Source organism: Glycine soja, chromosome 1 (assembly GCF_004193775.1).
Source record: "Glycine soja cultivar W05 chromosome 1, ASM419377v2, whole genome shotgun sequence".
In the NCBI taxonomy this organism is placed as follows: Eukaryota; Viridiplantae; Streptophyta; class Magnoliopsida; order Fabales; family Fabaceae; genus Glycine; species Glycine soja.
The window spans coordinates 2,317,166-2,340,066 of NC_041002.1; the positions used below are offsets into that span (position 1 = coordinate 2,317,166).

Below are 22,901 nucleotides of genomic sequence, written 5' to 3' on the forward strand. Positions count from 1 at the left end.
AAAAACTATAGTCGATGTCAGTAAAAAAAATTCTAACCGACGTCGACAAAGAAAATCTAGTTGACATAAGTCAAAACACCTTAGCTAACATCAACTAAAAAATAACCCTAGCCAATATTGGCTAAAAAATAACTTTGGCTGATGTTAGCTGAAAAAATCTAGCTAATGTCGGCTAAAAAATCCTAACAGGTGTCTACTCAAAAGTTAGTCATGACCGATGTCAGTAGAACAAATCTAGCCAATATCAGCAAAAAAAATCATTGGTCAACATCAGCTGAAAAAACCTTGATGACAACGGTCAAAATTTTTTTTTGACCGACATTAGCAAAAATTTCCCATGATTAATGTCAGTGAGAAAATAACCCTGACCAACATCATCTAAAAAAAATCTTAGCCGATATCGGTAAAAAATAGTTTTGGTTGACATCATACAAAAAAATTGATCGAAAAAATCTTGGCCAACGTCAGTGAAAAACAACTTATGTCGATATCGGCAGTAAAAACTTTGATCACCCGTAGTTGTGAGTGTTGAGCGAGAAAGAGTCGCGAGCAAAAACATGAGTTAGAGTGAGCATCTCCAAAAAAAGAATTTCAAATTTTATATTTTTAGAAAATTTGAAATCTCACTATTTTAGTCAATCAAAATGATTCATAAAAATATAAAAAATTAAATCTTCTTTCAAATACTCTATCCAAATAAATTATTTTATCATGAATCATTTTAAATTTCTTAAAAAAATAAATTTTTCTATTAAATTTGTCCATCCAAACACACTATAAAAGTCAAGTTTATAATGGAAGAAGACTTCTCGTTGAAGCATAACTCAACATTTTGAAAGATACTATTGTCAATGTTGATAAGAAAACGAATGATTTCATGGTTAAAAGTTAAAGAAAATTACAACAACTTGCAGCTAAATCTACTAAAAAGGGGAAATTGCACAACTTAAAGTTTGGTGCTATAAAATGAATGTTATTGTCCAAAAGTTCATAAGTATTACAAGCAAGCTATCCAAGGAAAGAAAAATAGGTGCCCAAAGAAAGACGTCATGGCTAACACATGTTATATTTTAATAACAAGCCAACTCCACTAAGCGCTGACATAAAAAAAAAAGATTAAAATCATGAAGAAAGACATAATCAATTATTTGATGACTACTCTGAAAATTTGGTATATGCAAAGGCATAATTCCAATTTAAGTTCTACCATGAAAATAAAAAATGATGAAAGTCCTTAAATCATTTGTGACTCAAGGACAAACAAAAAATGAAATAGGAATCCAAGATGAGTTATAATATTGGAGATGCTTTGAGTTTATACATGCCCCATAATTTACTTTTAGTTTTTAAATATTTTTGTAGCATTTTTTATCTCTACATTTTTATTAACATTTTTCTTATCAATGTTGTTAAGTATTGTTGTTAAGCATTGATTTAACAACCAAGCTAGCATCCACATGACTTGCTACATCATTTATTAGTCTAAGGTAACAATTATATATATTTGTTTTTAATAAATTATATTTTTACCTTATGAAAATATGAGAAATTATAAACATATTACATGTAAAAAAAAAACTACGTATAATTATCATATTAAATTAATTGATGTCATGACAAATCATGTATATACCAATGATAAGCATCACATTATTCCTTAATGATAATATTAACCTCTGAGACAAAAATTGTTAAAAGGAGAAAAATATAAGGACCAACAATAATATTTTTTTAAGGACTAAAAATAAATTTTGTAAAAAATTCAGTAAAAAAAAAAAATATTTAACGCTATTTGAAATTAAAATTAAAAACCTATATATACTGCCTAATTTTTCATTCATTCACACATACCCTCGTAAAACCTCGAAGCTTCAAAGAGGGTTTATGAAGGAGGTTGTTTCCCGAACACTATAGAAGTTTGCAGAGTGAGCAACTGAGCATATACTGCATACGTAATGGAGTTCCCTTCTTCTTCTTCTTCATCCTCCATCTTCTCCCCGCGCCCATCAGACGACACCGTTTTCTACGCCATATACCCTGACTCACCCACCGCAACCACCACCGTGACGCTCCAGTCCCTCCACCTCAAAATCCTCGAAACCCTATCTCCCTTCACCCAAGACTACATATGGCAGCACCAGCCCTTCGCTCTCTCCGTTTCAACTCCGCCGAACCCCTCCTGCCCCTGCCCCTCCTCCTCCCACCTCCCCCACCTCCACGGCCACCTCCGCTTCGGCGACAACCTCGACGACGAGTGGTTCGCCGTCTTCCTCCTCTTCCAAATCTCCCAACGCTTCCCCTCCCTCTCCATTCGCCTCTGGGACTCCGACGGCGACTTCCTCCTCATCGAGGCCGCCTTCCACCTCCCCCGCTGGCTCAACCCCGACAGCGCGCACCACCGCCTCTTCCTCCGCGACGGAAGCCTCCACATCGTGCCGCGTAACCGCCTCCCCAACCCCTCCCTCATTGACTCTCTCAACTTCATCGTTAATTCCCCTCACGAATCCCTCGCCTCCGACGGAATCCAGCGCGCCGTCAGAAAACGCATAAGTAATTACCCCGAACAAGCTAGGAAGAACATGCATAGGGTTAGGGTTAGGGTTCCGGTGTCCGTGGCGCAGGTTCTGAAGCACGAGCCGCGGCTAATTTCCCTTGCAGTGGAAGGGTTCTACGATAGAGATATAGACACGATGAAGTTCGCGTCGAGGATGGAGAGGTTTGTGGAGAGAGGGAAAGCGGAGGAGTTGGTGTGCGTTTCGGTGAAGATGTCGAGGGCGATGTACGCACAGCTGGTGCAGCAGAGGTTTCAGGCTCCCAAGTGTTACCCGGGGATGCCGGCTCGGAGCGAGAAGGAAGGGTTTGCGGAGGCGGAGCTGGGGATGAAGATAGCGTGTGGGTTGGAGATGATGTATCAGCAGCGGAAGCGCGACGGGGTGGAAGGGAAAGGGAGCTCTTGGGAGGCGTTTAGGAAGAGTTTGGAGAGTAGTGGGTACTTCCAAGGGATGCTTCCGGGTTCCTCTGAGTATCAGAGATTGATGCAGAGTGCTCAAGAGTATTATAGAAATACTTCTCTGCACTCTAAGGCCAGGTTGGAATTCGAACTAGGCTATTGATTTTAATTCGAATTGAGTCTTGTTTTTAAGTTGGATGGGTATTGGTCTTTAATGTTTTGGTTGTGTATGTTTAGCTTAGCTCCCTAGGTTATCTTATTTTGTCATTGATGAGATCCCACATTGATTATGAGAAATGTGTCATGGACACCCATTATGCTATAATACATCTAGAGAGAGAAGTATAGGTATGATAGGGTTTATGATGTGATAGAAAGAAAGAGAGAGATAGATAGAAATGATAAATGTTGGTGGAGTGTTTAAAATAAGTGGATGATTGTGTATCAGTGCTCATTGATTATAGTCTTATAGATATGACTAAAGTAGAACTTATTATAAAGGCTCAAGCTATCCTTACCTCATGAGCTAACTTTTAGGGTTGAGTTAGATCCATCTCAAATTCAAGATGACATGAGAGCCAATCATATATTTCCCTCAAGTGTCCTTAAAAAACCCTACCAAGCCCTGTGACCAGTCTTTCAATGTCCACGATCTGGATGTCCAATCTAGTGCATGAAGGGGTGTGTTGAGATTCCACATTGGTTAGAATGGATGGGTTCTCTTTGTTGTTGATGATGTATATGTTACATTAGATGGGGCATTGGTCTACTTAGGCTGTGGTGTAGTAATGTTGTTAAGTTTAGCTCTCTGGGTTTTATATTGGTTTTTGTTATTTTATCGTTGCTAAGGTGAATATTTGTTGCAGTGACTTGCTGAATGCTCCTGTTAGACGCATAGATGAAATTCTTGCTCTGCCTCATTTGGTGGATGATTTTAAGGATCAGGAGGTTCCTCCATCTGATGATGATTCCTGGCTTTATGGTGGAGAGGAAGAGTTGAACTCTGTTCTTATGGAAAGACAAAAGGAGATGGAACTATATGACTTAAAACACAAAAAGAAAGGGAAAGCAAAAGAGGGTCAAGATGCTGGTCCATCATCTGCTTCGAATGCTGACGAGTTTGATCCTGGTGATATAGCAAAAACCATGCAGGCATTTGTCCATAAGCTGTCAAGTTACAAGGGTGCTGAAGCTCCTGAAGACAGGTTCGTTTAGTGATGTACATACTCATTTAACATACCTGATATGCAGGCAGGCTTAAGTCACCTATTGTATAGGCAGGCATCTTTTCAGGGAAAGGATTTGGGCCATTAAAATGATTTATTTTTCATGATATTTGGCCATTGGCAGAGATTCAGTACCATTGATCCCCAACTGGGATACTAAGTCCAACTTCCCTGTCTGTTAATTAAAACTGTTATTCCCAGGTGTCAAATGTGGTCCTGATTGGAAAAGCTTATAAAATAGCTTTTCAAATCCAAATAAGCTGTTTTGGGCTTATTTTCATAATCTAAAAATCAAAACTTAGAAAACTAGCTTTTTGTGAAGCTGAAACCAGCTCAGGTTTTTACTATTTTTTATAATAATTTCTTAAGTTCTAACTAAAATAACCTTAATTATTTAGTATTGAATAACATATTAACATGTTCTATTTAGTTTATGGTATAAATTATAAATAGTTATTATTCTTGCTACTGATTAATTTTTCTGGATGCTGTCATGATACAGTAGTAACACATTTAGATGATACTCAATTGGATACCTTTCTGATTTTGCCATGTTACTTTACTATGTTAATATCTCTTTATTTTGGGCACTTCTCTTGTAAAGGAATAAGGAAGTAGACCTTGATGTGGACCAATTTATTAAAGACATGGAATCAATAATGATGCATACAGACGGTGAAGTTGCCAACAGCAATATTGAAGAAGGATCGTCGTCTGACCTGGACTTTGGTGAGATTCCATGTCTATGTTTACTTTGTAGGCACTAATTGTTTTATTGAATAAGTGTTCTCGAGATTTAAATAGATCCTCTGTTTAATTGTTATATGTTAAAACACTTCAACTTGCTTTTGTTTGTGTTTATTTTCTGCTAATGGACTATTTTGTAATGAGTTCTTTTACACCATTACATTGATGCATGTTTTTATGATGTCATGCATGTAAGCACATTACGACTCATGTCTTGTAAGTTTGAAATTACTTTTGGCTATCTGTTTTGCACTTTCTCCAACTCTCTTCCCCTCTCTGGTTTGGTGGAGGATGTGCAGCATCAGAAGTCATAACTCTTTCTTTGTTATGACTGTAGCACGTATAGTTTTCATAGAATGAAGCTAGGAGCTTCTCTATGTCCTTTTTGGCTATCCTGTCAAAGGTTTGGAATAAGTGCTAGCAAATTTTATTGTGGCTTCTCTAAATTCTAATAGGGCTGATGATACATTTTAAGATTTTCTTTTTCTTTCTTGAGAAATGGTAGTAAAATGTTCATCTCCCCCATAACACATTTCCAATCGAGAAAAGGTCTTAGTCTATAATATCTTGGTGTATTGCTTGGGATAACAGATAAACAAAAGCGTACCTCGTTCAATGCTTTACCTCCATCTTTAAGAATAAATAGAAATAAATTGTTGAACTCAACTGTGTCTCCATTCAATATTTATTGGCTGTGAAGTTCTCAGATAAGTTCGAACAGCTGTCTGTAGCATTCTGGAGTTATCTTTTGGGCTGAAGCACATCACTTTTAGCTGGTTTTTAATGTGTTAACCACACAATGGTTTCAGGATACATGGTATTTAATTATATCTGTTAAGTATGAATGTTTGTTTACTTAAAAATATTAATCCTTACTTGAAGAATCTAATATTCCATGCTGAGGATTCTGTTTAATATAGTGTCACTAAAAAGTGCATAATAATTACATGGAATTAATTCTTGCTTACAAGCACACTTTTTTAAGGTTTGGAACTCTTCATGTCTTCAAGGTTGGGGATGCCTGATGGAAAATTGATCAATTCCCTAGTTGTTTAGGTTACTGGTATCTGGATTTCAGTATGTAGAATGAATTAATTCCTGGAATTCAACCAAATAGTTCCCTTGGTCAGTCAATTTGAATGTCTTCCCCCATAGTATTATTTATGGGTTATATTTTTATTGATGATTATGTAGATGATTCTGATGAGAGTGATATTGCTGAATTGGATGAGGATACTAAGGATGGAGAGGAAATTTTCATGCGGTCCTATTCTGATGCTATGAATGAAGAACTGAAGACAACCACCCTTCAGAAAAGTTTTGTTCGTGCTAATGAACAAATTCCAAAGAAGGATCAGGTATTTGTTTGCATTTGCATGAGTAAAGAAAGTATTAAATGTTAATCTGTAATGATGTGTAGTGTTACCAAACCTGGCAAGGTTATTTGAAAGGAAATAAATATCTCATTATTATTAAATAAAAATATTATTTTATTGTTTTTTAACCAACTATCTTTTATGACATAATTGTTGTATTGTTACTTTTGACATTGATTTAATCTTCTAATATCTTTTCTTAAAAAAACCAAGTTTACTAAATATCAAAAAGAGTATTTTTTTTTTAATCTTTAAAAGATTTATTTCATATATCATAAACCTTTGAATCATAAATTTAATATCAGAAGTTTAAGAAACTATCTAAATAATTTAACTTTTTATAAAATAAATTATAATGTTTTAAAACACTATATAATAATTTAAATAATTTCAATCTTGAAATGACAAATTAATAAACGTTAGATAATAATATCATAAGAATAACAGAATTCATGCTCATTCCTTTAACTGGTACAAAATCTTGTTAAGAAATAAGTAAGACAATGAGAGCAAAACATGACACTTGCATGATAGTTCACTAGTTCAGTTTCTATTTTCTTCAGCGAACTTTCATAAGTGCTGCAGTTGAAACTTGAAGACTGATGATTTGTTCTATTCTTGCTTTTGAATTCACTTTCAGGGAACGTCAAATGCATCAGAACATATTATGGACGAGGATTTTTCTCCTGTAGATGTGGATGTAAATTTAGTAAAAAGCTTACTCGATTCCTTTTCTTCCCAGCAAGGGCTTCCTGGTCCAGCTTCCAATTTGCTTGGCCTCATGGGGGTGCAGTTACCACAAGATGGCAAGAAGGGCAAATGAAGATACTGAAATATTTTTCCAGGTTTTTGATGTTTTGGGATTCTCCAAAGGTATAGTCTCTGGATGGCATGTTTCCCAGCATGTTTGCCGATATCCTTTCTCCACATTGGGTAGACAACCTGCTTAGCAGAGGGCATATGGGAATACTTGCAGTTCCGGTGTGACTGCACCAGGTTTTGGGACTCCATTTGAATAGAAGTGTCTTCTTTCCTTACCTCCAGACAAAAGCAAGAGAGCGTTCATCTGTAGCATGTTCATTGGCAGTAATACAAGGGCAAGAGAAGTCTAGGGAAAATGCATAACTATCTTATATAGCAAATCTGTTTAAATCAGGAGTGATTATCACTAAATGATTCCCAACAGTGGTTTATATTGAGTTTGGGTCATCCATTATTAACAGTTGATGATTGCCCCCTTTTTTTGGGTTAAGCGATTTCCGTTGATAATGTTACAATTACTGTTTTAGTTAAATCTGGATTTCTACCAAGCCATAAAATTATCAGTACCGAATTAGGATTTATAAATACGAAGAGAAATGTAAACCAAAATACTAAATTTTGTCTTACTTCACCAACTTAGGATTTATAAACAAGCAAAAAAATAAAAATGAATCTTTCCTTCTAGTGAAGAGGGAGCTCTCAATACACTACCTAATATAAAAGAATTATCACAAAGATAAAAAGTTAAATAAGCACACAGTACGGAAATATTTTACATATGACACTGCTCCTACCGGTATTTCCTATGCATTCCAGGGGTCATACAGGAGAAGATTGATTGTTTCTTTGGTTTGGCGCCAAAGATAAATGACCTGAGAGGAACCTTGGCTCGAGTCTCTGATTGTCTTAGCTGGCCATTTTGTTGTCTCTTTGATGCTGAGAACCCAAATTCATCATTCAACTTCACTAGAGCCTTTTCTATTTCAAGTTGGAGAGATGTTACACCATCTAAACCCGCTTGAAGTTCATCGGCAACCTTGTTGTTTTCTTGTTTCATGTTCAAAATCTCACCTTGGAACTTGGCAGCTTGGTAGCTTGTGAACCTGAAGTCATCATCTTCAGCACTGGTTTTCAATGCTGATGTTATTTGTTCTTGGATGTCACACAAAGATGAGAAACGACTTTGCAGTTCTTCTTTCAGCAAGGCACCTCTTTCCATCCAGATTGTTATTTCATTTTGGATCTCTGTTAGGTGTCTGTAAATTGGTCTTGAATCTGATTTTATAGAATGCTTTATGCTGCTACTACCCTCTGACGACTTCCCTTTTTCCTCTAATTTTGATAAGTCGGTCAGCAAATCTTTGATAGTGGTTTCAAACTTCTGTATCTCAGAGTAATAAGCACTGAATTTTAACCAGAAAGTTAAGTTCTCCTCTAGAACTTCATCCATGTTTGACCTGAATTTCTCTTCAATGGGTGAAGTAGATTCAGGTGGTTCAATTTGTAAAAGTTCCTCTGTGAAATCCTCATTTCCTTCCATGCTTCTCTGCAAGAGACCTAATTTCTGGCGCAGATGTCTTATCTCTTCATCTTTCATGGCATTAGCTGTCTTCAGTTCTTTTAGCTGCAAAGATGAATCAGAGTTGCTGTCTTGATTTTTCTTCTCTATTTCAGCCAGTCTCTTTTTCATATCTTTATAATTCCGAAGAGTATTAGTATACTCACTTAGCAGAACTTGTTCTCTATCCTGCATTCCATTCGTAAACAATTGCTGCCAATCAGGTTCATCTTCTTGTGCTGTTGCCTGCCCCTTGGGATCAACTTTGAGAGCATTATCTATCTCACATGAACTTTGCTTAGCATCATTTTCTGGCTGTTTCTCAGAACTCTCTGAAGAACTATCTGCCTTGTTGCTTGCTGGGAGCTGACTGACTTCCTGATTTTCTGTGGTAGTGCTCACAGCAACTGTTGTCTTTTCATCATTGCCAGGATTTACAGTCTTCTCTTGTTCTTCCAACTCTTTTGGAGATTTTTTTTCCATAGGAGTTGCCTCTTCCATTTCTAAGGAACTGGTGACCTTAACCTTATCTACTGACTTAGCATCATTTTCCAATGAACGGGTGACATTAGGTTCATTAGCAAATGGTGAGCCAGTGGCCTCAAGCTTGTTGTCTGATGTTAAATCATCTTCAACAGTACCAGCAACCTTAAGCTCCTTATCTTTTGCATCATCTTCTACCAAACCATTCGTAAGCTCCTTTTCAGACTTAATATCATTCAACAAGATATTGTCCTCATTCAAAGGAACTTGTCCTTCAGATTTGCTTTTTAATTCAGCCTGGCTTGATGAATCCTTTTGTGTGTGTGATAAATCTGTGGTCTTGGCCTCCTCGCCTGGCTGCTGCACGTTTTGGACTTTCTCTGAGAGTTGATCAAGATTGCTATGTGCTTCATTGAATTGGGTTTGGAGATTGTTATTCTTATCCTCAACAATTTGATTTAGATCCTGTACTCCATGCATCTTTTCTTCCATCTTTCTGAGTTGTTCATTCAATTTGTTTCTGTCCTTGATAAGACTTTCCTTATCATTTTCCAGAGTTCGAATTTGCTCTTGAAGTTCATCAGTATCTGTTCTCAATCTCGTTACCATCACAGTCTGGGACGATACTGCAGTTTCCAAGCTGATCACTTTGTTCACTAACTCATCAATCTTCTCTGCCATTTCTGCCACACTGAGTGATGAATTGGAGCTAGTCTCAAAGTGCTCTTTAATGTTCTCCTTCAATAATTGCAACTCCTGCTTCTTCGGAGCCAATCCGGCATTCTCTTCCAAGTCCTTTGTTTCTGCTATTTCTTTTAAATCTCTTTGGACCCTTGGCTCTTCGGAATTACTCTGTTCATAATGGAATTCGTCCATGAGAGAGCCCAACTTGGCCTTCACATCCTTTACCCTTTTGGATTCAATTCTGGTTTCATCAAGTGATTTTTCCTGCTTCTCTTGCAACTGTGTCAATGCCTCTTGGCATGATTTAAGAGCAGCTTCTGCCATCAAACGGCGAGCTTCATCATCTTCAATATCAACACCTTCTCCCAGCTCATCTTGCAGAGTGGAAACTCTCTCTTGCAATTCCTTGATTTGCTCATCAGTTTCCCAGTACCTAGCAATGGAATTATCATAAGAGTTCTTTACAAACTCTTTCACAGTTTGTAGAGCCAGAATCTGTTTCTGCAGCTTGTCAACCTCTTCAAGTGCCTCTTTTCTGCTCAAACCAGATTTAGGAACTTTCGGAGCAGCAGAAGCTGCTGTGGCAGCTGGCTTCTTGGAATGAAATTTCCTTGTGGCTGCTGCTGTTGTTATGACATTTTTTAAATCTTTAATGGGAGGCTTTGGAATATTTGTTTTGAACCCTTCTGCCTTTTTTCTTGAAGGCCTTGGTGATCCATCATCATCTTCTTCATCCATAAATGGGACACGATCTGGAAAGACAGAAGCAATGGTGTTGTTGGCATTTTGCAACTCTGTTGATATGTGATCATATCTTTCGGCTAAAGCTCGGTAAGCCTTGAATGATTCCTCCACAAAGCTTATCAGTTCCGGTCTCCTTTTGTAATACATTTCTGCTCTCTTAGCAAAAGAGTCTCCCTCTTCCTCTAAGAGCTTCAAAACAGTTTGCACTTTTTCCTCCATATCTGCAGTTTTGTTCATTTATTTTAGTTTGCCAGCTATATGCATGTATAAAGGCACATACAAGTGGGTTATGTTGATCTTACACAGGCATCTCCATGTGATTCAAGCAAATTTTTAATTTAAAATTCTAATTAACAATGTGTAAACAAGCGTCCATCGTTATATCCGCATGTAGGATAGGGGTAAGCATCTCCTAAATTTCTAAAATCATAGGAAATGACTTCAAGGAATGCAAACTATTCCTAATTTCTCAAATTAGTATATGTTTAATAAGAAAAGAGAAGCTGTACAACAAAATCATCGTCTGAAAGGCGTTTTATCAAGAAAAGTGGGCAAAAAATGGAGTTATTCTATCAACCTAATTGGCTAAAAATAGCATTATGTGAATTGAGTCAAACATACTGGATTTTGGGAAAATTCAATTTGAAAAGTGATAGAGGAAGTACTTGTGTATATATATGTGTGTGTGTGTAGTTTTTGGTTAGTTGAAGCCCAGATTTGGAAATAAAAGCACGTAGAGAATCATTTTCAGAATCCATGAAAAACAATTAAACCTTGAGCTTGAGTACATAACACAACATCAAACCAGATAAATACATTATAGACAACACTCTATTTTTATGGAAGCCAAGCATAATTTAAAGATTTGATTCCATAGTGAAATGAAATTGATCATCAAAAGCTTATAATATATACAATCTAACGTTGAAAGCAAGGCAAGACGTGCCATGAATGTGTACAAAAAAAAATTCCACCAGAAAAAGGAGATAAATGGTAGAGTTGATCATCATGTTCTTTGATATGAAAAAGAAAATGAAGATAAATTGATGATCACCTAGAAGGTTTTGCTCCATCCATTTTGATTGTTTTGTTCTGATGTGGCTAACCCACCACCATGAATAAGCATTGCTCGCCGCTCTCTGCAACATATTTGGTTGTTTCTTCTTCTGTCTTCTGTGTTATCTCTTTAATTTCCCTTCTTGGTCTTTGGTATTGAGATCTTAATTAATAACGTGAGTCAAAAAGCATGCAAACCGTGTTTCTCCTATTACTCTATCTGTTTAAGATGGGGAAGAGAAGACATGGATTCCATGACAGCATGGGACCAAGAGAAGAAAGTGGGAAAATGGATTAAGAAAAAAAGGAAAAAAGAAAGATAATCAACAGAAACAGATAGAAAGAGATTCAGAGAGAGAGAGAGAGAAAACGTGGAAACTAAGATGTTGTGCTAATTATGGGATGATGGAAGGGAGCAAAGTTCTCACGAATTTAGTGTCCAAACCTTGCTTTTGAAAAAGCATGAATGCAATAATAAAAATGAAATAAAGAAACATAATGCATGCATTGAACGACCCACGTGCCTGTGGCATTGTCCAGCTTTACTTCTTCTTTTTTTTTTTCCAACATTGATGTAAAGTTTTCACCTGTTTTTAAAAATAATTAATTTTCGTTGAAGAATCTAATAGATAATTTTTAATATGATTTTTTCTCTTAATTATATTTTTTTCATTTACAAACTCAAACTTAACACTTATTTTAAGGAAAATAATTCAATATTATTTAGACCAATAACTTATTAATAATTTTATTTGTTTTACGCTTCCTTTGATACCTTTTTCAGTGTCTTTAGTGTTAAATTAGCTGTGTTGTCATATATACCGTTAATAGGAGAAATCAAACAAAAAAATTTCATGGAGATAATTGCTAAAAAGATTTAGATATACAAGTGAGTCATTCTCCCAAAGGAAGTCTAAAGTTACAAACTTAATTGTTGGGAAAACTTTCTTGTGGTAGCATATCCAAAGGGTTGAGACATGGTTGGCATTTATTATTCTTTTAAGTGAACAAAATATTTTTTAAAATATATTTAAAAAATTAAATAAGTATTTCTTTAGAAATTAACTGGTTCGTACATATACTTAATCTCACAATAAAGCTGAATTAAAAAAAGAAGAGAGAAGCCTTTAGAATTTTAAAAATGTTGATTTATATATCACTATCATGCTTAATATTTCAAGTTGTATACATGTAAAAAAAAGTACAGAAACTTTGTCCATAAGTTATTAGTTTTAGTAATATTCAACTCAAGATCTCAAGTCAAATCTAATAGATAAAAAAATGTAAATAAAAATTAATCATTCAAAAAATCGTTAAATATTTCATATTAATAACTTGATTAAAAAAAAAAAGCATACTTCATGTGTATTACATATGATCAAACTAAATTAATAATTCAACAATGACTATTTTGACTTAATTAACTCTATATTTGCGCGTTTTTTCAAAATCTATAAAATTTTATATATTAACTTGTTAGTTATCTTTAATATATTCTTATAATAAATCTCCAACTAACTACTTGATGTTTAAACTTTTCTTCGTTGCAAGGTGTCGCATCCTGTGATAAAGCAAATTATTTCTCCTACCAAACTGCTATGATGTTCAAATTTTTAATATAAACTTAATTCATTGTATAATTATATAAATTATTGTAAAGAAAACATAAATGCTCTGTCTATTACTTTCTAAATTTTATCGTACAAAAAAGGTGCTTAGAAAAGCTGTAATGTAAATAAAGGTGGCGGTGGCCGACTTTTGTCGCGGAAAGATAACGGTGCCCCAAATAGAAAATTGAGAATTTCTGTTATTTTTGGAGGCACGTTCTGTTCACGACTTTGGCCTGCACTGACACTATAAATAGGAAAATGTTAACGAGTTTTTTTCCTTTTTGAAATCTTTGACTAATATAATAGTATTGTTTTCAGTAATTATGTTCTTCATTTCTTCTCACCAGAAAAGATTTGGAAAGAAAAGCAAAATCTTTTCGAAAGAGAAATCTTATCTATCATCCCACTCTGTTACATATTCTGTTTAGCCTAATCATCCCTGTCAATTTGGGGAAGAATGCAAAATTTTAAAAATAAGTATTCCATGTAGTAGATTTGTGAAAAAAAATTCATGTTAGGCCTTAATTCTATAAAGATTACAAAATAAGTTTTATCCATTGCCATTACTTGTGTTCATGAGGAATTATATGATTAGTTTGGTAATCAAGGAGAGTATGAGTGAGAAAGAAATTATGGATCAAATTGTTAAGAATATTATTTGTTTATTCGAATTTTTTTAATTAATAAAAATTAATCGCTAATATTTGTTGATAAAAAAATATTTATGTTTAAAAAATAATTTTGATTTTACTTTTACATCACATAATATAATTTTCGTAAACTTATAAACTAGCCATAGTGTAATTTTCAGATGAAATTTACAATTATTGGAAAATTATTATTAAAAACAAAACTCGTCAGTGTGGAAGCAATTTCCAATTCTACAAAAAAGAAACAAATAAAATGAATAACTTGAATGACAGAAAGTTAGAGGGGGTAAATAGATTCCCTTGATTATCATACATAATTATAGTTTTTATATTTTATATAAATTTAAAAGTATCCATGCAATATGGTACTTGCTGCCAATGTTAATTTTTTTATTGTTTTAACAAAGAAATGACAATCAACCCATGGTTTTATCATCCAAAACTTTTTTTTCTTGAGATGGGAAGATACCTGTCGCGTACTTTTTTTTGAACATCTTAAATTGTCAGTATAAATTATTTTATACGTCAATCTATTAAAAATCTTTAGAAATGATTCTTTTTTTCTGAAAACAAAATGACAGAATGAGGAGATACCCCAAAATTATTGGACAGTTATGTTGAGACTCTCAAGCAGAAATTCACCTTAAAGATTATTACATAGACCTGAATTGTAAGTAACTTAACTTAATTATAACTACTCAGTTATTTTCTAGATGCTACAAAGAATGTGAAAATTAGTTCTGGATTTTTAATCATTTGTATCATTCCATATTGACTTTAGATGTGACTTTAAAAATAGTTACCAAAAGTTAATAAAATTGTGCAATGCAATTTTTTTATATTATAGTACATTTTAATTAAATTCTTTATGTATACAGTGGATTTCTTTTATTTTCATTTTAAAGTTTATATTCAGCAAAAGATTACAACACTATGCTCTTTTTCCGTATATGTGTTATCATCCGCTGTCTAAATTGTCTTCATTTCCTTGTGTTTATTTTCCTGTTTTCATTGCATAACTCGCTATCCACAGTGCCTTATATTTTTATTATTATTATTATTATAAGTGCCTTATAATTTCGAGGTCAAATCCTATGTTTCATTGTAATTTCATAACAACAATAGAAATGAGGTGATTACGAAGAAAGAAGGAAAGAAACAATGGGAAAGTGGCAGAGACAATCAAATCCTTTTATCATAGTTTTTACCGTCATGCATAAGATAGTGCGATTTTAAATATCACTTTTATGGAATCTTTAATTACTCTCTATCAAGCCAGAGATTATTCCCCTTCTCTGGTTATTCTAGCCTTTAATTCCCTTTCTCTAGTCCCTTGGCGCCTTCGTTGCATATGAGATTTTTTTTTAAAAGATATATTGTTAGTTATCTCTCATGTTTATGGAGAAATTTTTTTTATGCAAACAACCTTTTTTTTTTTTTTTTGTTAGGAATGAGTTTCTGAATAGAAATCCAAAATTCAAATTTGGTTAACTTCTTCAATGGGTTTGGGCCTAGTCCCCCATTTGAACTTGATTATTAAATCTAATTCTTACATTGATGAATAAAAGTGTAATTAAAATTTTTAGGGAGTTATACATTTATGTATTGATAAGATTAACCATTTCTTCTTGAAGTTCGATCTTCCTCTCTATGAATCACGTAGTCAAAAGAAACCATGAACTAAAATAGAAGAGCGTGTCCCATTCATGAGTAAATATTTCAAAGTAATCTCATTAGACATGCATTGCCCGTGATGACAACTTGACAACAAAATACTAATATATTCTCAACTCTCAACCCCAAAGAAATATTTTAAGGAATATTTAATAGGAGAGAAGTTTTTTTATGTGTGTGAATCATGATTCCTATAAGTGTTTTCATTTTCAGGGAATGAATGAAATTTATTTAGTTGATTATTAGAAATTTTTAGATAAATTTATTAAGAATTAAAGAATTACATACATTTTTACTGATTATTTTAATTATTTATCGCATTATATAATTTGATAAAGAACATGATATTTTTATTATCATATGCCACTGTGCTTCCTTGCTTTTCAAAATTACTGGCCTGATTCAGGGATGGAACATGAAGTTTTTATCTTATGCAGGTAAGCTAGAGTTGATTAGAACAGTTATTCAAGGAATTGTGAATTTCTGGATGAGGATTTTTCCTTTGCCTCAATTTGTTCTGGACCGGATCAACGTTTCGTGCCGTAATTTTCTGTGGGGCAAAGCGGATATTGGCAAAAACAAGTCCTTGGTTGCTTGGTTAGTAGTTTGTTCTTCGAAAAAAAAGGGGGTTTAGGCTTTTTTAATCTCAAGGACTGAAATCTTGCGCTTCTTTCCCATATCCTGTGAGACTTTCATTGTAAGAAAGATTCTTTATGGGTTCGGTGGGTTCACCATTACTATTTCAGAGGGAGCGTTGTGTGAAATTACAATACTTCTTCATCAGATTCAATTTTGATAAAGAAAATCATTCAAATAAAAAACTTTATTATCTCCAAAGAGTTAAGTACGGAAGAGACCAAAAAGAGGATTCAATCTTGGAGCACCAATGAATAATTGCTTGTTGGCAAAGTCTATGAATACATTAGAGGTGCCAAACCTACTGTTAGTTGGTGTTCTGTTATATGGAACCCAGCAATCCCCCCTAAGATGTCTTTCATTCTATGGCTTGCTAAAAGGAATCGGCTGCTTACTCTTGACAAAACTGCTTTTTTGAACAAGGGTTCCCTCTGCTTTTTTGGGCTCACATTCGTGATTTGGCTCCTTTCCGCAGACGTTTCACTTCTTTGCAGCAGCACATTACTGACTCTTTAATTAGGGGCAGATCCACATCAAGTGTTCAAGGAAAATTTTGTCTGGTTATAGCAATTACAATGCATCTGACTGTCTAGGAACAAGCTGATTTTTGAAGATTATCAATTTTTTGTAATAGAGGTTATTAGTAAGATTAAGTTTTTTATGTATAGACAAGCGCACCTGTTACATTTATTTTAGCATCTTGATATAGGTATTCTTGTATTAGGGAGGCTTTTGATTTTCTCCGACTGTGGGGTATACCCCGTTTACTGTTGTATCATTTTTGGTTTAATATAATTTACATTTTTTCCAAAAAAAAAGAAAAATTAAACTAAAAAAAATAAGATTTTCACCTCTCCTATGAAAAAGTTTTCATAAAAAATTGATTAAACATTCCTTAAAAAAAAACATCCAAAAATGTTATGTTTTTTAATGCATATCAAACTTGAGAAAATAAAAAATTTCTCTTCTACCAAATGTCCCCTAAGACTTTATTTTACGGGAAGAAATGTTTAAAACTTATTTACTGTTTATTTGGACAGAAGATTTAAATAAAGAAAGAAATATATTTTTATTACATCCCCTTAACTTACAGAGTTTCCTCGGAATCAATAATGTGAGAGCCACACAATAAAGGCAATCCTCAAAGTTAAGGAAGAATGGACCATTTTCTCATTTGATTGAGAAAACCATGTGGCTCATCTATGCATTGGACCTTCATGTGGTCCAAGACTTGATATGCCAATTTGGATAAAAAGGGTTATGGAGATTTACAGCCAACAGGATAGGGAAGAGATAAGGGGGGAAACTGCAAAATGAATTTATGAAGGAATGTATTCAACCAACCGGCTTGCGTTGCAAAAGTCAAATGTTACAAAACCAAAAGCTCTCCAAAGAGAAGTAAATAAACCAAAATATATATCTTCTCTAAATTAATTATATTTTTTATTGTCCAATTACAAATTAAAAAATAATTGGTGAAAAGTATGAATAATCAAGAATGGCAATTGCATTATCCATTTAAAATATTTATTATTTTATAATCAGATACCATGAGTTATTATAGTTATCACGGTGCTTCATCTCCTGCTTTAGTTCATTGGAATTCTTGTCCTTCTCTCAGTGCTATCTGTTAAGCTGATGCTCTAGTCATTGTATCTACTAGGGGCTAATTTTCCTTTTCTTTTGTTTCTTTTAAATTTCCCAACGATAAAAAAAATTAGGGTTAAAAAAAATCTCATCTTATCCCAAACATGACTCCTGCAATCCTCCATTATAACACCATATCCATTATCAACATGAAAATCCCTTTTTTTTTTATAGTGAAATACTTTTATTTATAGTAGTGATTGATTGGCCATACAGAATTTTCTAGATCGACATTTTCCATTTCAATTGAAGCTTTTACAGTAAGAGGAGAGGATGATTCTATGTACAAAGAATACATTGGATGATGGATTATTTTGCCTCCTCTACTTCTAGAAGGATGTCAGAAAGGTCCGTAGTCATATAGAAGATGTAGTTTTCTACGCTTCTAAATTCTTGAGAGAAGCCAGCCAGTGTTCCATGTAATTTTTGCCAGCTGAAAATTCAATCACAATTTCAAAATTACAATAAGTGCAGTTCTCTAGTCTCTTCAAAATGCAGATACACAAATAGTACATATCAGTGTATCAACAGATATCATCATGTAAACGAATGCTTTCACTCAATTGAGTTTCAACAAAAATTCAATGAAACCACTGCCAATGCCATCATTAATTACAAGACAACTTTCCCTAGTTTTGATTTGTACAAAGAGTTCAATTGAAAATGGCAGGTTGTTATTTTAAAAACACTATAGGGCCTAACTAAAAATTTGGGGTATGAAATTGTTACAAGTTCTCAAACAAACTTTATCCGTGTGTCCTAGGCTACTACAAAATGATTTTTAAGTATAAACGTACATCCAACCATAAAGATCTAAAAACTAGGACTCATTTTTCATCACACAAAAGAAACAGCTCAGAAATAGAAAGGAAAGAAGTTCTGCTAACATATCTTATTAAGATATCATATAGTATACAATACGCTATCTTTTATTTCTGTTTATTATTAAAAAAAAAATTACAGGGTCGATGATGAGAGAAAATTAAGAAGTCACTTGACTGTAGTAAAAAGGAAGTCAGTGATTAATTGCCTTGTATAGTGTGGAATTTAGGACTTTAATCAGGTAGTGAAGGTGAAGTGAAGTTACTTCAGAGCATAACTTTTTATCTCTCATGAAAACAGCTTAGTAAAAATTTCAAGCTAAGAATTTGATAATAGAAAAAAAAAAAAAACAAAGCACATGGCAGAAGCATAAGGAAACCTCCTGGAACAGAGAGGATACTATCAAAGAAAATTAGCTCATAAAAGCAAGGCAGCATCTTTGCAAAGCATGGATGAAACCATTCAGAAAATAAAAGAGGAGCAAAAACCCATATAGGATACACACACAAAAATAAAGTTAAATAAAAAAAACAAAAACCTCGCAGATCGATGCATTTGAAGACAATTCTAAAAAAAGGCGAAACTATTTGGTCTATATTATGTATCATGTATTTTCCTATTTGGATTTAGCGAGTTACAAGCCCCAATTACCATTGCATTTATAATTGCTAAGCAGTGCATTAGCATCTGATAATGACAGACACATTTCCTCATTAGCATCAGAATCATCAACAAGGCCAAACCAACTAAAAAATTATGGATTATACTATACAATAACATAAAAACTTAAAAAGCACCGGAACAAGGATTGTTTTGACTTTAAAGAACCAGCACAAAAAAAAGTTAATAAACTCAAAAAGTTAAAGAGTGCTAGGAGTTTGAAAGCGAACAAAATAACTCAATGAAAACAAAATCATACACAATTCAAGAGTACGTTCTGAATCTTACCAGAAGAAAATTCATTTGGAAGGTTCTTGATGGCACTCAAAAGCTCCTTGTTTGAACTCTCCACCTCCTTCCTATAGCAAGGAACTAGCACAGCAAAACTATTGTCCAAATCATCATCACTCTGAAGGAAATCAGAGCCATGAGGCTCCAACCACCCAATGGAAAAATCTGAGTCATCAGATTCAGAGCTTGACAAACAACCATCACCATCAGATGGCACCAACACAACATCATACTCTCTATCATGTCTCCTCTCTTCCCTGCTCTGCCATTTCCTTTTAACCTTCCTGTGAGAAGGAGCTATCTTTGTTCCCTTCACTGAAGGAAACTTAACACTCTCTCTTTCCTTAAAACTCCATTCAGAAGATGAATTCAGTGTAGAGCCACCAGAAACAACAGGCTCTTTCTCCTTGTTGCTACGACCCCACAACCACCATGACAAACGTGTCAGAGAGACAGCCATACTCCCAATTGTGATGATTTCAAAAGCCAAAGAGTCACAATGGTTGAAGAAGCTCTTTTGGAGGCCAAAGATTTGTGAAAGAATGAGGCCAAAAAATTTGAGAAACGGAATGGCCAGTGGTTCCTGCCTGTTGCAGAAACCACTATATTAGGAAATGATCCGTTGATTCATTAACAAAAGGAGATCAATTGGAAAATGGGGCACACAAATAAATTCAACCCAACAAACTCATTAACATCAATAACAATCAACAAAAAAAAAAAAAAACTTTTTGATAAAACAGCACAAGAACGGATTAAACAGATGCAGTGAATTTACCAAGGTTTTTCCAAATATCAAACCCAAATTAGCAAGTTGAAGAACTTAGCCTAGATTAGATTCACTGACCCATTTCCCAAAATTAAATGTTAGCAAAAAATTTCTGACATTTACACTCCCAGAAAAGCACAAGAGTATATTAAAAAAAAAGGATAAGATAGTTATCAGAATCTTAAAAGAATAAATTTTATCTTGTTTTTTATTTACCAAAAAATATCAACCCCAAATCTCAAACACAATGACACTCACTCATGCTCGGTCTACTCAACGCAAAAAAAAAATAGAAAATAAAAATAAAAACACAAAATCCAGTAAAACTTTTGAGTAAAGACCTTTGCTTTAGGTCAAAATCAAGAATTCCCCCAAACTCAATTCACCAAGGAATCCCCGGAAAATCCCACTATCCTCGCCGGGAAAACCGAACCTTTCAAACAGCTATGCTATCGAAAACAAAAGCAGAGGAGATCGGAGCACGAGTTTTCTCCGGCGAAAAAAAAAACCGGCGACACAATGCAAAGACTCAGTGAGTCAATTCGAAACCCTAACTCGCCAATTATCCCTCGCTCACTCACTCACTCTCTCTAATCTTCTTCTACTTCTTCCTCCTTCTGCCTCTGTTTTTGGGTACACTGAGAACCAAACCCAATCGCTCAAAATCTCGTCTTCTTCTGAATTTATAGGCTATTTTTTGACCTTTTTCATCTTTTCACATCCAACGCTCCAGATTGCACCCGTTATTCTGATGAACGTCCAGAGACAAGGTCTTATCCTCTTACTCTACACCCCCGACACATCTTATAACAATTCATTCCTGGCCTATAGCATAAGGTAGTTAACAATATATGTTTTTTAATCAGAAGAATATTGGACGTTGATTCGGTGATGAGAGATATAATAACCGTCCAAAGTTGCTGACGTGGATGACCATTACCCCAATCATGGGATGCATGTGCGGCCAACTTGTCGACACGTGTCAATAATGTCACCCTAAAATAATATATATAGGATTATATGGAAATGGAATAACTAATGATTAAGTTAAATTAAAGAAGTCGTGTTTTTTTTTTATAAGTTTTCCACTTGTCTAGTAAAATGAGCTGTTTAAACATATTTTTTTTTAAAACTGTCAAATATGCTATACTCGGAGAATAAAACAAAATCTTGTAACAACTTCCTAAGATAAATGAGAAATCAAATCAAGTTTATCTTCTCCAAACTAACTTCTGTATCAAGCAGGAAACTAGGAATCTCATTGACCATTTAGCAACTCCAATCATCCAATGTCAGCTACATTTTTCCATTTTCACATTAAAGATTGTACTGCTTGTAGTGAGTTATATTGGAAAATACTACAGTATATACCAACTTTAACAATCTTAATTAAATAACTATAGCTATTGTGAGGACTAATTTTGAACTGATTGAATTAATTATGAAAAGTTCATAAATTTAATTAACAAAACATCTAAATCATCCAATTAAATATTTCATTAAACTAAAACCGAGGTTATTAATTGGTAATCAATTTCAAGTCTGTATTGGTGATTTAAGAAGTTGCATTATACAAATCATATTCAGGTTAAAGAGGGCACGAAACACCTTCGTGATTGATCCGCAAGCTTCTACGAAATTGATTGGAGTCAGTCATCATTTTTTCTACGAGCAAACTGAAAGGTGGGTGTCCATGGAGTAATCAATACTCAAAGAATATAGAATATAGAATATGGGAATTAAGTAATCTAAAAAAAACTCATAGCCAAAACGATGACAAGTATTGACGTACCAAGAAAGAAAAAAAAAGTGTGTATTTTCTCATTGGATTTTCTTAGAAAGAGCTCCTTCAATTGACTTTTGCCCCTTTGCCTCTCTTCTTTTAAAAGATTTACATCGTTACCGTTTGGCTAACGCTATTGCCATTGATGATACGATATCTAATTTAAATCATAGAGTTGCAAGAATTGATGTTTCCATATAGTAATTAGGGTAGTTTTATAAATGAAGCAAAGCTTTCATGATATAAAAATATATAGTAATAAAGGGACGCTCGCGTATTTATATTCTTAAACAAGATCCAATGTAGTTAAAGTTATAGATATTATTATTTATCTAATGATATTTTCTTTGATCGGATTTAGCCATTCATTTTCATTGTTTGTGTCACCGATGACATAAAATCCAATTATATATGCTAAATATGCTATACACATAGTACTTACTTCTATAGCTTATAATTTTTATAATCTAATTAAAACAATTTTCATTTTGTTTTTACACACGGTTTTTATGACTTTATTTAGTGGAAAGTGGTGTGTTTCAAAGTATGAGCACCAAACAAATTATTGCTATATATTTTACGTAGTGACGATAAACTTTTTAATGATGCTTCTTTTTTAAGGTGTTCTGAAGATAAATTTTGGCCTCACCTAAACTGTGCTGTACATGTTAAATACAATATATATATATATATATATATATATATATATATATATATATATATATATATATATATATATATATATATAATTTCGAAGAGGAAAAGAAAATTTC

The 22,901-nt window shown here is 33.9% G+C and overlaps 3 protein-coding genes and 1 pseudogene across 3 annotated transcripts; 2 read left to right on the forward strand and 2 right to left on the reverse strand.

The window, feature by feature from the left end:
- Positions 1-1,831: 1,831 nt before the first annotated feature.
- LOC114409262 (protein ecdysoneless homolog) lies at positions 1,832-7,593 on the forward strand. Its single transcript, XM_028372663.1, has 5 exons — positions 1,832-3,088; positions 3,817-4,155; positions 4,781-4,905; positions 6,118-6,281; positions 6,940-7,593. The coding sequence occupies exons 1-5, from the start codon at positions 1,956-1,958 to the stop codon at positions 7,120-7,122; spliced, it is 1,944 nt and encodes a 647-aa protein (XP_028228464.1). The 5' UTR covers positions 1,832-1,955; the 3' UTR covers positions 7,123-7,593.
- A 67-nt stretch (positions 7,594-7,660) lies between these two features.
- On the reverse strand, positions 7,661-12,004 carry LOC114409254 (protein NETWORKED 2D). Its single transcript, XM_028372649.1, has 2 exons — positions 11,585-12,004; positions 7,661-10,751 (listed from the first exon to the last, which is right to left on the reverse strand). Exons 1-2 carry the CDS (start codon positions 11,676-11,678, stop codon positions 7,852-7,854), a joined length of 2,994 nt encoding a protein of 997 aa, XP_028228450.1. The 5' UTR covers positions 11,679-12,004; the 3' UTR covers positions 7,661-7,851.
- A 5,940-nt stretch (positions 12,005-17,944) lies between these two features.
- Positions 17,945-21,094, reverse strand: LOC114409269. Its single transcript, XM_028372674.1, has 2 exons — positions 19,574-21,094; positions 17,945-18,236 (listed from the first exon to the last, which is right to left on the reverse strand). The coding sequence occupies exons 1-2, from the start codon at positions 20,034-20,036 to the stop codon at positions 18,181-18,183; spliced, it is 519 nt and encodes a 172-aa protein (XP_028228475.1). The 5' UTR covers positions 20,037-21,094; the 3' UTR covers positions 17,945-18,180.
- On the forward strand, positions 20,035-20,958 carry LOC114409279 (annotated as a pseudogene).
- Positions 21,095-22,901: the final 1,807 nt, after the last annotated feature.